Raw genomic sequence first — 18,527 nt, 5'->3', positions numbered from 1 at the left:
GAAAACAAACCCACACATAGTAGATCATACAATAATTTCCTTTCTGCGACCCCACATTTAAAAGACCCAATCACTGCAATAGTCATTTTAAGCATACATAAAAAAAAAAAAAAAAATCAGTACTTATGTAATATCTGGGCACCCGTTTTTCTTATAAGACCGCGTCCGCTCGCCACACTATATAAAATCAACTCCATGCGTAGTTGGATAGTAGGGGTATGAAAAAATGGGGTGCATTTAACATGGGTGCCCAGATAATACATACGTACCAAAAAATCTTTACTATCATTTATTAGACATGTAGTCTTTCAGTTAGAATTTGGAGGTATGTTTGAGATGCCAGACTAATAATATGGGGGCTGTAATAATAAGCACCTCTTGCATCCATTTTGTTTCTGAGATGACGAATCATTTACTATAGTCCAAAAAAGTAACACTTCTTGTCTTTTTTTTTTATAAATAATTTCTTTCAGGGATTGGCAGAACACAGTCCGCAAAGATGTTAGTAACTATTCAGCTGTAGCCTGGAACTGGGATTTTATGGCCTTCCTTGGCTTCAAAAAATGTATAAGATAAAGTGATAGTGTCCACTCCTGCCATCCTGGGGTCTTCTGCAAACTCTGGGTCAATAAAGAAAAACACCGGCATGTCCACCTCTTCATGCGGATTTAGTCGCTGCTCTTCAAAGCAAAAGCACTAACAAAGAAAAACAGAAAGTGTTTAGAGTAACATTTAACACTAATAATAACAACAACACATTAATGTTATAAAATAAACTTTTGTTCAACAACACTATCTGAGCAACTGGTGACCTGGTCCGAAAAGAACCAATTGCCCCAGTGAGCCTGCAATGAAAACCACTGCGAGGTCCAATATTGGTACAGATTATTAACAAAAAGGTGATATGATCTGAGCTGACATTGCGGTCTTATTTCTACAGCTAAATTGTTGCAGGAATTGTTCTACTTACTATTAATTAGAAAATTCAGTTGTTCCAAATATAACCCATAACCTCACCCAAATAAAACTATACAAATAGAAAACATACTAAAGGTCAGCTACAGAGAGCTACATTATTAGGCTCCCATAACACGAGGAATAGATAAAAAAAATTTTTTTCTGATGCATGAAGATTCCACAACTATCTTGTTCCCAATATATACCTTTTCAGTACAATATCAAACATTAAAATTGTCAAATGATTTATTTTAAGTAAATAGGTTAACAATGATAATATTAAGGAGCAAGGTTCACACACTAAAGGGGCCTGGGTTAAGAGCCCAGAGCTATTTAATTACCCCCCATCAGAAGTCATTTATGTTCACAACCTACTGAGATTCAAACAGAAATCTAGGTTTATGAAGGCAACCAGGGCTAGTTTAGATGATAAGGTCCATACACATTAGAAGATTATCTTCCCAATCTGGCTGGTTGGAATGAAAAACGGAAATTTCTGGGAACAAATTACAATCAACCGTTTGCTCCCAAATGCTGGAAAATGGACAAAAGCAGTCTTCTGCATAAATTGATTTAACCAATTTGTCTGTCGGACCAATTTTTGTCTGTTTTCCATGTTTAGGAGCAAATGGTCAATTGTCATTTTCTCCCCAAAATTTCCAGATTTTCATTCTAACCAGCCAGATTGTAAACATAATCTTAGTGTGTATGGGCCTTTACAGTGGACAGTAATTGCATAGATCTGGGCAATTAACCTTGTAGTAGGAAATAATTGATTACAGAAGTAGCCATTCTCCATATGGACTGCCTATTGATGTGCACACGCATAGTGACAGCAACGTTAATGTTTATGGAAAATACACACGTGCCGGCAACGCACAATACAAGAAAGTGGCTACATCTGGAGCTCTCAGTATATGACTTAGGAGCTAAAACATGGCGTATTGAATCGCCCACTAAGCAATCTATTCTATGCCTTACCTGAATTTTGTTAAAGTATTGTCCAGCTTCATAGGGTATCACATTGTAAGTGGAAATTCCAATAACTGGTTTGCTAGTCGAGTTCTTCGCCTTGTAAAATGCTAATGCTGTTTCGCCTGGGACCAACTATGGGGTAAAACATTTGTAATTAACTTTGGAAAACATCTGAACATTGATTGTATGCAAATTTGAAGATTGAATAGAGCACGGGTATTCATTCTATGGCCCTCCAGATGTTGTGGAACTACATGTCCTGAGGTTTTTTTGGCATGCTCTTATAGGAAAAAAATATGGCAATGCATGTTGGAACATGTAATTTCACATCTGGAGGGCCACAGGTTGAAGATCCATGGAATAGAGGGACTCGCATAGTAAAACTGTGCTGAAGATGCTGTCTGGGAGGGAGTGTAAAGCTGCCGTACTCTTAGTGGTAAATTTACTAAAGCATGTAAACATGTAAAGAGAACATAAAAACATTAAATAATACCCCTTTCACATCGCACTTTTAAAACGGTAAATTGCCGTTTTTTTCCCTTTTTAAAACGTTTAAGCCTGCACTGTGAATGCACCACAGCCGATTTGTTAACTGGCATTTCGAACCGTGTAAAAAGCAGAGTCCTACACGGTTCCTTGCCGTTTTTTGTGCAATGTGAATGTGTACAATGCTATGCATTCACAGTGCAGGCTTAAACGTTTTAAAAAGGGAAAAAAAACGGCAATTTACCGTTTTAAAAGTGCGATGTGAAAGGGGTATAAACCGGTATTTAAAACGGTAATCTGCGGCAATGTAAGGCTCTGACCCGTTTTAATTACCGTTTTAAAATACCGGTTTTTAAAACGTGTCGGCGATGTGAAAGTGGTATTAGACACAAGCTGTCTTCACAAACCACAACCATTACACCAAGGCTGGGCAATACCGGCCCTCCAGATGTTAATGAACTACACATCCCAGGATGCCTTGCATCAGTTTCAGCATGGCCACATAGCAAAACTAATGCAAAGCATCCTGGGATGTGTAGTTCATTAACATCTGGAGGGCCGGAGTTGCCCAGCCCTGCATTACACGAATTGGGGGTCCATGTCAACAGTGACACCAAAAAATGTGCAAAACTCACGTCAACCTTTTCACACGTGATTTCCATGTCTACATTTTGACCCTATCCACCTATACAATGTCGACCTTTTGACTGTCTATATAATAATCCACACCTTCTGGCAATATGGCTGCAGAAATGATTCTCATTGAGCCACAAGAGCATTAGAGTAGAGGAAGACTAATGTTTTACACTAAGGCCAGACTAACAGTTAGTGGGGGGCTCCTACCTGTGATCACTGCTAGCTGCGCCACTGGGTCTGCGATGTCTCCACCACCGACTCTTCGCTAGTTCCCCCTGCCTGGTCCCTTCTTCTGTATATCAGTGGCGGTATACTGCGCATGCACAAAAGCCTGGATTCTATGGGCTGCATCCCAAAGAAGCTGGCTACGGCTGCACGGTAAGGCAGGAAGTGACTTCCTACAGGAAGACAGCTCTCTGCCCATCGCAACCTGGACTGGCAGTCTCATAGGTAGGTAACATTTCATAATGGGACGCCTTTCATAGGTAGGTAACATTTCATAATGGGACTGGCATGTAGGACTTCCAATAGGAAGTCACTGCCAGTCACAGTGAAGCCACTGGGTTCAATAAAAAAAAAAAATATATATATATATATATATATATTTTTTTACTGAACTTGCCTTGTGAATGGAGAACCAGGAAAGGCTCTTCACCAAATGGGAAAAAACATTTCTTTAGAAAATCACTGCACATTGTCACAACAACATCAACACTTACATTCACTGGGACATGGGGCCTAATTCTGGTCGATACGCTCTCATGCGACTTTGCACGGCAGCCTAATGTTTTCATTCTGTGCATGCGCATTTCTGCACATGTGCATACACTGTGGGCGAGCAGGCACGGCACATAGAGTGTCCACTGGGCGCTCACACACAACAGTGCGTGGTGGGGGGCTGGCCCAGGGGATGCGCCCATGGCAACGTCCAGTGTTTCATGGGCGTTCCCATGAAAACGCTGGCCATTCTCATGGTAATGGCCTGATGACGCGGGTGCCGGGAGGTGGACAGCTATCATCACCAGATGTCAGCTGCCCGCCTTTTCCTCGTACAGGACACACACAAAGCTAAGATATCAGAGAGAGTCTTCCTTTCGTGTGTATGCTCCATATCATTCAATGTTTGGCGACCATCAAATGATTTGGTCCTTGCCCCCTAGGCTGTGGGCAAATTCACCATGCAAAAGGGGGCCGGCAGCAATGCAATCGGCAGCCAGGCTTAAAAAAAAAACACACAGCGCGGCGTGTCAACCAGAATAACCTCCTTAAGTCAGGTATACAATATAGGATATAATTAGCGTTACCGCAGTAATTCACTGAATCATCCCATTGTATGCATTAGAAGCTCAGTAACATGATTGACAGTGCTACAGATTGCATATAACGATAAACTGTTATCGTACAGCAATGGTTTAGGGTGTACAGTGGATGTAAAGTAGGGTTACAGAGGGCCTGATTCAGATTTGTAAGTAAAGCAAATAAAGTAATATGGTGTCTGGAACAAACAATATTGCCATGCAAGGGGGAACAAGTATTTACATTTCTTTCTCTGCAGGGTAAATACTGGCTGATTCTACATGTAGCTGAAAAATACAGTAAGACAGCCTTTTCTTTTTACATTGCAATTTAGATTTCAGTTTGAACACACCCCTCCCAAACCTAAATATGTCTGCACATTACATCAGCACCACCTGCAATGCAACATGAGTTTGCCCAGTTACTGGCTTTTTTCTGCATAAGAGAATCAGGCCCATAGCTGGGTTACACCGTCACAAATTGAGTACCCAGTTATGGGGCTAAAGACAACTGAACTTTACAGTTGGCAGTACACATTAGGTCAGGATATGTTCTCCTTGACCCAACAAATGAAGGTTTATATCTACCAGAGTGTAAGATAGTGAACACTCAAAGGATGCATTGCCACTGCTCCAGAATACAACTGTAGTGTTATTTATAGCACACCAGCTCCCAACAAACAGTTCATGTACCGACGTTGCCTCCAGAGGCATTTTGTAATTCGGCAGCTACTGTACACTATTATTGCAAACTGGGACAGATGAATTTGTTGGACATCAACACTATGCTTTGGGCATGAGAGCCACTACAGCAGCCCCCAGGATGCTCACATAGAATGAATTGTGGCACAGCTTGAGCTGAGAAACAACACCACTACAGTATATGCTCCTTGGCAAGGACCCATAGCCGGACACAACAGCACCCAACAAACTGGGTATTTGATAATACAGGCTAGCATGCCATTCTGCATTGTGACACAGCTCTGCTGTTTACCTTAACCAGGAATGAAATTAGTATCATTGTCTATTTGCGAGGGAGCATGGGGAATAATACCCTCCGAATCAACTGTGGTGCAATATCCCTCCATCACGAATTGCAGCCAATTGCATGAATTAAAGTATCAACTGATCTTAGATTTTATCATCTGTCTCTCTACTAATACCTTAGAGCTGCTGGCAATCGGATTTAGAATAACATTCTTCAACCAGTTCCAGATGCTTAGCGATGTTGTGCTAGATTATTTCAATTAAGGTTCCCCATTAATTGCATGTTACTAAACTGCTCATGTGTAGGAGTTGATGTGTCTTAACCACTTTAGTAGTATGTCCGCAGCAGGCTGTCCCAGAAAATTTTCAGGCATACCACTATGTAGTAGGTGCGCGCCAGTGGTGCCTCCAGCAGAGCACAACTGGTGCACCACCTCTAGGGGCCTGCCCCCAACCCCCTCTACTCCGGTGATCCTATGCCGGAGCTCCCCTGCCGATTCCCCAGCCGCCAATCGCCATTTACAGCAGTGACGTAGGCGGCAGGCTCGGGGATGTTCGGGCGGCTCTGGAGTGCTCAGGCGCCCGAGTCCTCCCGAGGCACCGCGAACATCCCTGAGCCTGTCATATACTACAATCCTTCTGAAGAAACCGCCGTATTTCTGTAGAGGAGAAACGCGTCAAGGACATTCACTTTGGGGCATCCACTACCCTGACTCCCACTCAGCATACCCCTGTATCACCCTGAAGGACCGCACAGAAGTGCCCACCGCCTCCTGCATACAGCCGCACTCCATTGATTAAATAAGCGCCTGCAGTCTGTGGAGCCGGACACGGAGGACCTGTTCACCGCTTACAGGTCAGTGAGGCTTGCTCCCCGCATCATTCCCAGCTGAGGCTCGCCAATAATAGCTAGAGCCGGAGCGGGTTGAAGCGAGCCCACCAGTAAAATCTTCCTCCTAGGCTGCCACTGAGTTTGAGCGCGATATATACATAGAAAGTAACTCTTACGGCCAAAACATCCATTATGCACTAGTCACCAGGGTGATTACACATCTAACCAGCAAATTAAAAACTATGACAAAGAGACTCTGTCATTTGCATATCTTCCAAAAAGAAATCTAAAGGACTACCACCCGTTTTTTCATCAATTATACATACCCTGATGTACACAGGGATTTGTTCTCACTAACTTTACAAAGGGAAGGTCTAGATCCTATTAAATAACTCAAGATATTCCAAGTGACCCTGAGCAGGGTATTATCATCAATCATTGTGATATTGTCAATTGTTGTGAGTTTTTTGCCCATTTACCTCATTTATAATTTTTTTTTAGACAGAGTATTAATTTTACATGTCTATTGTCTATCATTTTAATTATTCTAGTCAATAAATTGTAATAACTTTTTTTCAAGATGTGTGGTGCGCTCTAGTATCTTTTATTGAATTAAGAATTTTTTGCAATAACCTAAATCTTATAGATCATTTATTCTCATTTCCTTCATTGGCAATTTCCAGAATTGTCGCTGAGAGCACCCAAAGTACATTTAATTTGAATTAACACACATCAGTGTGTATGCATATCTATATATATATATATGCACACTGATTAGTGGAGCATTTCAGAACCATTGCGCCCGATTGTCTTCCTTTTACCCTGAGCATGTCGCCTGTGGTCAATGCTGACTGTGACTGGCGGCAGTGGAGCTCCGGCCGGAACGGAAGTTATTTGGACTTAAAAAAACAAATGTGAGCGACGCTGGCATTTTTAGCAGATATTTGACACATCTCTGACAAAGATGTTGGCACTGAAAGAGTTTCCATGTTTACTTTGTGATCTTTTATGATGGGAAACCCCTTTCCCACCGCACTTCAGTAATTGCTGGGTTGGTGGCATGCGCAACCCAGGTTGGGAAGTTTCAAAAAAGTGATAAAGTGGAGAGTGATAAACAACCAGCTCAATGCTGCCATGCTACTGGCAGTTTTTTTTTAATGACAGTAGGGGTTGATTGGCTGGTACCTTATCACTGTCCACTTTATCACTTTTTGAACCGTTGTACACCTAGCCCTTAATGTGAAAGTCCCGTGGGCAACCTGACCTTGTGATGTAAAAGGGGCATTAGAATAACAGCCTAGCCTCTCTATAACTTCCATGTTTTACACCCCAGAGTTGCTATCCTTTTGTATTGATCAGTTGGATTTCTGGAGTAAACATTTCCAATAGGTTGGTCAAATCATGGAGAAACACTGGGAGAACTTACATATATTTCTGTTTGCTGAGGTCTGAAGTTCCAGTGCAGGCTGGCATGTACATCTGCATTAAATGTTACTTTAATTACCCGGTCCTTCACAGGTTCCATAGACTCAATCTGGTCTGAGTTGTGCCCAGCAACAGCTGCTCCGCCAAGGCCAGACGCCTGAATGAAGAAAGAACATGACAGTCTCATTAGTAAACTGTGTGTGTGTTCTACTGCTAAATATATATGCTTATTTCCTGATGCTGTATTGTATTGCTCATGTATTAAACATGGGAATTACAGTCTTAAATCAAAGGCCTTATGCAATAAGACAAAGTTAAGATTTCTAGGCTCACATCTTCAGCAAATTCTGCATGTGCTGTAAAACAAACCTGGTAGATGGCGACACTGTATACGTGCACAGCTTCCGCTCGCCATGCTTTGGGAACTATTATAGTCTAATTCTATGTCCACTTGGATCCACCAGGAACCAAGTTGACTTGCACCAAAAATACATGAAAAACTCACGTCGACCATGTGACAGTCAACTACGCTCCCGGCAACCGGACGCTTGTATCTAACTTCCGTTACTGTCGATCTAACTAGATTTGTTTGGCTAAGCGTGCTCGACCATAACATGGTAAATTTAGACATCGTAGATCCGTCGACCGGATACGATCCAAACGTGCAGGGTCTTGATGTTCGGCTAATTAATACATGTACAGCAGTGATCCCAAACAGTGCACATGATGGACACTTACACATATTAAAAAATCTGCAGGTAGAGCAAATTATATCTGTGAAGAAATCTAGAAAACATGCCCTGTGTGGGAGCTGAAAGACTGAGTATGAGACCCTATGTTATACAGCAGAGATAGGAGACAAGAAGCCCCACACAGTGTATGCTGAGCAGCCTGGCAGTGCACGGCGGCATTACTTATGAAAGTGGTTATCAGACTCGGCCCTCACAGACCATGTTTTCCAGGTCACCCAGCAGAAGCACCGTATTTCACACTGTCACATTTTGAAGAAAATGCAGAGGTGACCTTGAAAACATGCACCGGGCAGGCCATGCGGGCCGTCTGAGAACCTGCGGCTTATGATGATAGATATCCGGCGGAGACAGGGGCACACACCTGGCAGTACATGCGGTACAAGGGCACGGCAGCGTAGGACATCCCCACCATGCCCACCCCGGCAGCGGTCACGTAGGCCAACACGGTCTTGTTGCGAGCCCTCCAGTCGTACTGTGAACCGCCGCTCCGGAACCCACGGGACCCCCTCGGCCGCCATGCCGTCCAGGGTGGTACGCCGCACCACAGCCCCCGGCTCCGGCCTTGCGCCCTCCACACTGACAGCATCCTGCTCACACGCACCGTCACGTGCCGCCGGAAGCGCCGCGAGATTTCCGCTCTCGCTGGTTGCTCGCAGCTGGGACTCGGGAGCCGGGACTGGACCGGAGGACCAGCGCTCAGCTAGTTTCCCGTGCGGCTTGCTGTGCTCTTCTGAGGCTGGTGGAGGAGGGGAAGGTACTGCATGCTGGGTGTTGGGACCTAACCATAGGTAGATGCTCATAACCAAATAGCGCCTGCTTCTGGTCTCTAGGAAGGAGGTTATCATTATCCTCTGCAGGCATTATTTTCCTCCACATCCCAGCCGGAGAGTCAGTCTTCACTGTCCACCACATCCCAGCCGAAGAGTCAGTCCTCACTGTCCTCCACATTCCAGCCGGAGAGTCAGTCCTCACTGTCCTCCACATCCCAGCCGGAGAGTCAGCCCTCACTCTCCTCCGCATCCCAGCCGGAGAGTCAGTCCTTACTGTCCGCCACATCCTAGGCAGAGATTTAGTTCTCACTCTCCTCCACATCGCAGCCGGAGAGTCATTCCTTACTGTCCGCCAAATCCTAGGCAGATATTCAGTTCTCACTCTCCTCCACATCGCAGCTGAAGAGTCAGTCCTCACTCTCCACCACATCCCAGCCGGAGAATCAGTCCTTACTGTCCTCCACATCCCAGCTGGAGTCAGTCCTCACTGTCCTCCACATCCCAACCGAAGAGTCAATCCTCACTGTTCTCCAAATCCCAGCCAGAGAGTCAGTCCTCACTGTCCTCCACATCCCAGCTGGAGAGTCAGTCCTCACTGTCCTCCACATTCCAGCCGGAGAGTTAGTCCTCACTGTCCTCCACATCCAAGCCAGAAAGTCCTCACTCTCCTCCATATCCCAGCCGGAGAGTCGCCCTTCCTCTCTCCCCCCCCCCCCCCCGCATCCTATCCAGAGAGTTGCCCTTCGTCCCTCCCCAGCATCCCAGCAGGAGAGTTGATGCCAGTTGATCTGGCATCCCAGTCAGAGATTTGATCAACCCCCTGCATCCGAGCCAGAGAGTCACCCTTCCTAACCTGCATCCCAGCAGGAGAGCCGCCCTTCCCTCAGCCCGCATCCCAGCAGGAGAGTCGCCCTTCCCTCACCCCGCATCCCAGCAGGAGAGTCGCCCTTCCCTTGCCCCGCATCTCAGCTGGAGAGTCGTCCTTCCCTCCCCCCGCATCCCAGCTGAGGAGTCACCCTTCCTACCCCTCCCACATCGGAGCCTGAAAGTCACCTCCCCATTCTCCTCCACATCCCAGCTTGGAAGTTGACAATAGAAACCAATCGGCTTCTACTGTACCTATCGTTATATAGAATGTACTTTATATATGACCTCAATGGTTATTAGTTGATGTGGGTAAGTGCTCAACGGGTCAGTTTCTCCACTACTTTTTAGTGACCAAGTGTGGACTTTTAAGCTGGGTACACACCTAAATATTTATCTGTCTGGTAGGAAAACAAATCTGGTAAAGTATGAGCACAAATTACACTCAATCATTTGCTTCCAAAGACTGGAAAACAGACAATAGTCATTCAGTTAAATATATGTTCCCACCAGACAGATTGGACATATAAATCTTTATTTGTGTATCTAGCTTTAAAGTGAGAACACACCTAGTGAGCCCCATGGCCTCAGGGGCCATGCTGCATTTTGTATGGCCCTCGTTAACAATCCCCTCCATCTTCTGTGCATGCACTGACCTGCGGGAGTATACTCTCATCTCAAGCCTTAAACATGTAGTGAAATGTAGTCACGAAGTGTGTAGTTTTCTAAATGTGTGTGGCTATAATGATATAACACAATGGGGGTAATTCAATTCTGTCCTACGCCTCTTGCCTATGCTAATGGACGTCTTACGGAGCAATTGAAATGTTGCTCTGATCAGATGCCTGTTAGCATTTGAAGCATCCAAAAGCATTCGGTTTAGACGCACAGAGCGACTAAATCTGTCTAATTTTGCCGTATGGGCGTCTAATCTTCCGGGTTTGGGCACTTTAGGCGCCCAAACCACAGGTTTAAACCCATTTAAAAAAAAAAAAAAATTATTGCACCTCTGGAGGCTGTGAGAAATAATGTGACTGCTGCTGGTACCAAGATCAGAGCAACATTTAAATTGCTCTGATAGATGTCCATTAGCATAGGTGCCCAGCAGGAGGCACAGCAAATAATTAAATTCCCACCAATTTTTGATTTGTCAGACATCTGTCATGGAGACATAAGGTGATAAAACTTTATGCCATCAGTGGGACTTAGCTAGTCCTATGGGAAGTTGCCAGCCCACTGATGTTGAAGCTGGTGTTTCATTAGTCCAACGTTCTTTCATAACCATGCATTGTGAGTGCACCTGTGGTTGCTAAAGGTGCCCATACACAAGGGCGACTTCTCTGAGTGAAGAAGTCTGCAGGGCAGCTTCCCCGGTGGCAGGACATGCAGTCCCGAGGCATGCGTACCCAGTCAAGCCTACCGGAGTCCTGGTGATGCAGGCTCCTATACGATGTGCGGTCTCATGAGCTTGATTCGGGCCTGATTCTGGTTGACTCAGTAAGCTGCGAAGATCACAGTAAATCAATTCCAGTGACAGGTGGTTACTGACTGTAAGAGGAAATCCCCTATTGACCAGGTCTCGTGTGACATCTTCCCATCATCATTTTTGTTGCCGCTTGAGCTATCACCAAGTCAACACAACTAATTTTATTTTTAAACCTACACAAGGTTAGAATACTGCCGATTTCTTCATAAGCATTGACACCTTATAATGCATTTTAACGGTGATCATTGATACTCCTTTATTTTTTGCCGAACATTAAATCTTTCAAACGCGAGGGGGGGGTTTACTGTACTAAGCTACCAGCCAATCAGCTCCTAAATGCTATGTTACATGCTGAAAAATAGGTGTGAGGGGTTGATTGGTTGGTACTTTGGGGTGATTTAACAGTGGTCTAATTATGCCCTATTCTGATAGTTGGGGGGGTCTGCGCATGTGCATATTTGAGCGTGTTCAGACCCCCTTCGGCGAGTATCACACCCACAGAGGCATTCACACTTGTAGGAGAGGGAGCCTGTACTAGATTATGGCTAGAGTGTTTTGGTTAACACTTAAACTTTTTTATATCACTTAGTGTTCATTCTAACACCGGCTATCTTTGAAAACCCATGCAGTTCCTCCTCCCTGCCTGGGGTGCCACTGTCTGCTGTAGTGGTCTGTATACCAGCACTGATAGGCAAACTAGACCTGTGCTAGAAACACCACAGCAGACAGTGACACCCCAGGCAGGGTAGAGGAACTGCATGGGTTATCAAAGATAGCGGGTGCTATAATAACCACTATCACTGGATATTAATGCATTCAACGCCAAGTTCCAACCAAATAACAGCTAACACCAGAGCCCTGGGTCTTGCTGCTTGACATCTGTCATTTCCCGCTGATGATCTTATATTGAATATTATCCAATTCAAGTTTTTATTTTTTCAATTTAAAAAAAATATATATATATTATTCAGTATAATGACTCTTAGGGCGCAAGTCAATTGTTTTTGTGCCAGCACTCGTGTGCTGTATCATCTCTTTAGACAGAGCAATATTCAATTGATTGTGCCGGCGGGCACAGATGATTGGACATCCATTGCTTTTTGTGCATTTTGCGCTCAGATAGACCCGCCTAAATTACTGGGCGCACTGCTGTTAATCTGGACGTATACCACATTTGTGTATACCGCTTAAGTAGGGTGTGAGCAGAAATAATGGGCACCCCGGGTGCTAGCACCTGGTTGGGGCAACAATTGGATTACTCCTCCAGGCAGCCAAAAACAGTTGGCTCTCCACCTTAGGGGTTGCTGTCTCAGAATTATAAGGCAGTTAACCCTTTGAGTGCCAAGCTTGCTGTGAGAGATGTGCAAAATATACGCTAAAAATGCCATGGCCATAGTCTTTTTTTTTTTTTTAAAGTTCAAGTCAATTGGTTTATTTAACGTTTATTAAACTAAAACTGGTTTTGTTTCTTTTGGGTGTTTTTTTTTTTTTCTAGAAAAAATCTAAATCCTGTCTTGTTGAAGAATTGGTTTTGAATGCTCAAAACTGTCAAAATTATTTTGCATGTATAAATCACAAGATATAAAGAGGGAATATTAAACAGCTGTAAGAGGTGGTAAAGCTACAATATGCTTTGAACATTAAACTCTTGAACACATCCAGTTATTGCTATTATTCACCTCTGCTGATCCTTAAGCAAAGTGGAGCTATGGAAACTGGGAAAGAACAGAGAAGGGCTCTGAGAAATATCTCGGCAAGCAGCATTAACATTTACTCATAAGTGCTTCATTAAATCTTGCAGTGGATCGTCTTATTTCACCATTGTATACCAATGTCATCTCTCTGCAGTGCTTGCTCAAAAACTTTAAATTCCCATCACTTACTCAATTATTATTTATTACCAGTTATCTTATATAGCGCACACATCCAGCAATGCTTTTATTCTGTGCGCAGGCAAATCCATAAGTTTGCGTCGGGTTACACCTTAAACCAGGCATTCCCAACCACGGTCCTCAAGGCACACTAACAGTGCAGGTTTTAGTGATGTCCAGGCTTCAGCACAGATGGTTTAATCAGAATCCCTCAGATACTAATTAAGTCACCTGTGCTCAAGCCTGGATATCTAGAAAACCTGCACTGTTGGTGTGCCTTGAGGACCGTGGTTGGGAATGCCTGCCTTAAACGTAGTGGCTGGTGGCAGTAACCGTGTTGAAATGAACATACCCGCTCAGGTATTCAGTAGCGGTGTCACGGGAAGCGATTCGCTTAGGATCATGATAAACTAGTAATCATGGGAGGCACTGACAATAAAATGGGGAGCAATACAGCCTCACAACGCTGCGGTCATGATTTCAATTCCCACCATGGCTCTAACTGTGCGGAGTTTGTATATTCTCCCCGTGTTTGTGTGGGTTTCCTCCAGGGACTCCGGTTTCCTCCCACAATCCAAAAATATACTGGTATATTAATTGTCTCCAAAAGAAGTTAGCCTTATACTGAATCTGTGTGCATGTGGTAGGGAACATATATTGTAAGCTTCACTGGGGTAGGGACTGATGTGAATGTTCGTATATTCTCTGTACAGCGCTGTAGAATATTATTATTATTATTATTATAATTTTATTTATAAGGCGCCACAAGTGTTTCGCAGCGCCGTACAAAGGAACAATATGTGAATATGTGTGTGCAGTCATGGTAATAATAATAATATGTAGCCGGTATGAGGTCATTAGGTCAACAGTGTCTAGGTCATTAGGTCAACCACTAATTGGTCGACACATAACCTTGGTTGACACTAAAAAGGTTGACATGAGTTTTTGACGTTTTTTTTTTTAAAGAGTTGTTGTGTCCAGTGCAGCGAGAGACACCATGCCCGAATCATGGCGAGCGAACAAGGTACACTTACACGGGGTCCATGTCGACATACACACCTACAAAAAATACACTCATGATGACCTTTTTTCATGTCAACCTTTTGCTTTTGACAAAATGTCAACATGCCTAAGGTCGACATTGGGAAGGTCAACATGATTGATTTGGGACTGAATTTTAAAATACTGTATTTCTAAACAGATTATATTAATAGCCTTTGGAGACAGTTGCCTAGGAAACTGACTTACAAGAAGTACATGAAAATGTTAGTAGTGGTGTAGTAGAACGCTTATTGGCTAGTACATGTAGGGAGTCTGCTTGTCACGGACACTGACCAAGTTGTAGTCACAACTGGACATTATGATTTAAAGTGGATCAGTTTTTTTTAAAGAAACACCATGTTGTTTTTGCTTTTAAAAATATTGCTGTTTTAAATCTAGCAGTATATTTACATTGGTAGTGTTCCTCTTCCCTGCCTGGGGTGTCACTGTCTGCTGTAGTGCTTCTAGCACAGTGTGGTCTGTATATCAGCACTGATATGCAAACCAGACCTGTGCTAGAAACAGCACAGCAGACAGTGACACCCCAGGCAGGGAACAGGAACTGCATGGGTTTTCAAAGATAGCGGGTGCTAGAATGAACGCTACATGGCCTAAGCCTTAATTATTTTTCTTATATTTCTAATATTAAAAGTAAAGCAGAAAGTGTTAATTTGTTGTTTTTTTGGTTATTAATAAGATGTTTTCTTTGTTGTTTAGGTCTGACTGAAGAACTTCATCATGGCAAACTCCATTCCACTAAGGTAAGCTTTTTAGATTTTCTCACAATAATTGAGGCTGTGGCAGTGCCTGTGCTCGGTGCAGTATCCCTGTATTTGATAGTTTTGACAATGAAAAATCCAATGGTTTAATTGAAACCAAATTATGAGTATTCCAAACAAAGCGCCATCTTCACAAAAGGGGTGTATGTACGTTGTTTAACTCTGTCTCTATTCCTGGCAAATAGCTTATTTGATGTCTTGCTGCTTTGGTTCCTGAGAGGTATTTTCACATTTGTGCAGACTGTGCTTAGGAAGTCATTCTGGTTCATTCTTCCCATTGTGAATTCATGACGGGGAGCGATGGTGAAGGCCTACGCATCCGCATATTCGCTTATGTGCATGTGCAGGCACCTTCAGAGACTTTCATAGTCTCTGTGGTGCGCGCATCACGGGGGGTCGTTTGTAGGATGCTGGACATCCCCATGCGAACGGGGGGGTGCCTACCCACCTTCCGTGGGCGGGCAGCTGCCGTCACCGGATATCAGCTGCCCGCCCTGTTCACGTAGCAGGGCACTGCAAAGCTGAGTCACTAGAGAGTGACTTAAGGTGCCCATACACTAGTAAGATTTATCTTCAGATCGTAAAGAAAAAACAAATACAGTAAACTGTATAGAGCGCTTATCAAGGCTGTTCACTCAACATGAGCTGCTGCAGTAGGGATTAGTCAGACCCCGTGGAAAATAGAACAAGAAAGGGGGGTATGCTGTGCTCTTTTAATGATCACACTAATATGATGTACAATACATATTTATTTGAAAAAATGTTAAAGATAAAAGACAATAAAAAACTAGTTTATAACCATTGAGTTGCAATAAAAACAATATAACCTGCCAATATAGTGGTATATGACCTGCTCTGGAAACTTGAAAGTCCCGGCACAATTGAAGAGAGATATGAGGAGGAAGTCCAAGATACTTGATATGCTGCTGGAGGTGTCCCGATCCTTTATGGGGATGGAAGGTATTTGTAGGGATCCTCTCTAAAGTGCGGCTGTGCTTGTCTTGGAAAAGTGGCTCCAATCTACAATCTCCAGGTGGATTGGAGGTGTCCCAGTCCATAGAATAAGTAAGTGGGGGGGATCCTCTCTAAAGTGCGTCTGTGCCTTGGAAATGGGTCCCAATTGGGAGAGATAAAATGCAAGTCCAGAAGAATCAGCAGGATGGATTGGCAGGTAAAGGAAGGCTCCTGGGTAAACACCTAAACACCAACGCGTTTCACTGTACTAGGACAGCTTTTTCAAGGTCTTTTTTGTGTGATTTTGTTGTCAGCACATTCAACTATGTAAAGAACAAAGTATTTAATAAAAGTATTTCATTCATTCAGATCTAGGATGTGTTTTGTTATTTTTTTTTGAGCAGTGTATATATGTAATCTTACAAGCAAGGCACGTTTATTACATTTTACTACCCAGTTTGTTTTATCACTGTTGTTTACAATTGTAAAGTGCAATGGAATATGCTGCGCTATATAAGAAACTGTAAATAAATAAATATACAAGGCAAAACAATGCCCCTTTAAAAAAAAACAAAAAAACATCTAAATTCGGCCAGGATCCCGCATGCAGCTATTGAGCTTGAAGCTATTATACCTGGCCCCTGACCTCTTATCCCGTTGTCTTTAGACCTTGATAGCATTCTAGAGAGGGAGCTCCCTTCTTTCTTTGACTATGGTCAGGGCTTTGCTGACTTATGTTTATAGGACCCAGTCCTTGTGCCAGTCAGATGATCTGTTGGTTCAGCATTCCACCACATTTTTCCCAGGAAAAATCTCCTTGTGCCACAAAGGGGATCATACAGGGCACGGTAGTGTCATTAATAAATAGTACAGCCTATAGCGTCTCTAATACAGCCTAAAGCCTGGAGCAGCCTTAAAAGAGTAAAGTAATATTTTGGTGAGTTTGTAGGACCAGTGTCTTTGGGGATATCCTATTAGCAGCGCTGATTCACAGCAGCTTCAGGGATAATAGGATATCCCCCTTTGCCTGACAAAACATACAGTATATTTTGTTTTTTAAGAATGTGTTGTGTTTATATAGTAACACATGTTAAATATGTGGGATTCAAGTGTAAATGTTTACTAAATAAATGTTGCCGTATGGTTTCTCCATATCTACATACCAAACAGGACAAACAGAATTTGACCCACCTGTAGTGCAATATGATTTTGCACACTATGCAATATTTGCAAACGATATACAAGATAAAGATATCGTTAACAATATTATTGTGTGTACCCGCAAATCGTTAACGACCCCTGCATTGTGGCTAGGTGATGTAGCTGAAAGATATTGTTAACGATAATGTTCAGTGTTAAGTACTAGATTGTTCATCCAGATCCACCGCCAATATTGTTAATGGTGCCGCGAATCATGTAGTGTATACCCAGCTTAAGGTTACTTGGTTCCCAAGTGAGAATCAACTCCACTGCATAAGCACCAGGAGATGAGTACCTCCCAAAAAGCAGGACTTCCAGACATCACGCCCCTGAGCTTGATTATTTGTGTAATTGAGGCTTACTGATACTGTATTATAAAGGGGTGTACACATGGTGTGATTTTGGCAGGCGATTTTGACTAGATAGTCAAAATCATCTGGTGTTAAACATGCAGGCGATACCAATGCGCAGAAAAAGCAAGAAAGAGGAAAACTGCGCTTTGAGGAACGATTAACCAACAGTATGATATAGGAATTATTTATTCCTAAAAAAACATCACAATACACACATTAAATATCATTAAATGACAATATATCATTACATATTCTCAGAAAAATGGTGCAAAATTAGATTGCGTTTTGGATTTAGGGAATGGCACCCCTCTTACTTCCTTAATAAGGCTCAATCGGAGGTTGAGTCCACAAATAGAGTCCTGGTTCAGGTATCCAAAAATGAAGGTGGTGATTTGTAATCCACAAAGTGTTTGAAGGAAAGCTTGGAGAGGGGTGCTAGGCACTGACGCATTTCGCTGAGGGTCTCAGCTTTTTCAAAGGTCAGATACCAATGCGCAGCCCTGCTAAGTCAGAATCGCCTAGCAAAATATACTGTGTAGGCAAGTCTATCTTGACTATATTGTAGACTATCATAGTGAACATAGTCACAATCTCCAGTGCATAAAGTCACAATTGCTTAGTCAAATTAGGCCACTATCAAAAATCGCCTTCTGGGTGCAGTAGTTTTTAAATAAAACTGATGAGGCAGTTTGTCAAATAAAATGAAACCAGTATTGACCTAAAAGTGAATATTAGTTTGTGTTTAATTGAGATTTCAGTAAAACTAAAATCATTTTTTTAAACTTAATTCCACAATAATATACTTTTTATGCAGATGATAGCACTACATCCACCTTTCCAAAATTGCACAAAAATAGCATTGTA

General features: G+C 43.1%; 2 protein-coding genes across 3 annotated transcripts in view; one reads left to right on the top strand and one right to left on the bottom strand.

The window, feature by feature from the left end:
- Positions 1-271: 271 nt before the first annotated feature.
- COX11 (cytochrome c oxidase copper chaperone COX11) lies at positions 272-9,090 on the bottom strand. The gene is made up of 4 exons (XM_083148649.1): positions 8,707-9,090; positions 7,595-7,750; positions 1,939-2,064; positions 272-696 (listed from the first exon to the last, which is right to left on the bottom strand). The coding sequence occupies exons 1-4, from the start codon at positions 8,929-8,931 to the stop codon at positions 514-516; spliced, it is 690 nt and encodes a 229-aa protein (XP_083004775.1). The 5' UTR covers positions 8,932-9,090; the 3' UTR covers positions 272-513.
- The window catches only part of STXBP4 (syntaxin binding protein 4), a 146,899-nt gene continuing 137,185 nt past the window's right edge, over positions 8,814-18,527 (top strand). The window contains exons 1-2 of one of the 2 annotated variants that reach the window (XM_083148647.1): positions 8,814-9,099; positions 15,095-15,138. In XM_083148647.1, coding sequence (XP_083004773.1) covers positions 15,116-15,138 — 23 coding nt within the window. In that variant the 5' untranslated portion in view covers positions 8,814-9,099; positions 15,095-15,115. Of the gene's footprint in view, positions 9,100-11,480; positions 11,648-15,094; positions 15,139-18,527 lie in introns of those variants that run through there. The other variant, XM_083148648.1, reaches the window with a different exon arrangement.

The sequence above is a fragment of the Crinia signifera genome, chromosome 6, assembly GCF_055691185.1.
Source record: "Crinia signifera chromosome 6, ASM5569118v1, whole genome shotgun sequence".
Taxonomy (NCBI): domain Eukaryota; kingdom Metazoa; phylum Chordata; class Amphibia; order Anura; family Myobatrachidae; genus Crinia; species Crinia signifera.
This window is presented reverse-complemented; position numbering and strand designations above follow the sequence as displayed.

Bases quoted from the DNA above. Each gene is read 5' to 3' on its own strand.
- COX11 (XM_083148649.1), bottom strand. From the start codon at position 8,931: ATGCTGTCAGTGTGGAGGGCGCAAGGCCGGAGCCGGGGGCTGTGGTGC. The intron at 7,751-8,706 runs GTGTGTGCCCCT...TTCTTCATTCAG, and splicing joins TGTACCGCATGTACTGCCAG to GCGTCTGGCCTTGGCGGAGC. The intron at 697-1,938 runs GTAAGGCATAGA...TTTCTTTGTTAG, and splicing joins AATACTTTAACAAAATTCAG to TGCTTTTGCTTTGAAGAGCA.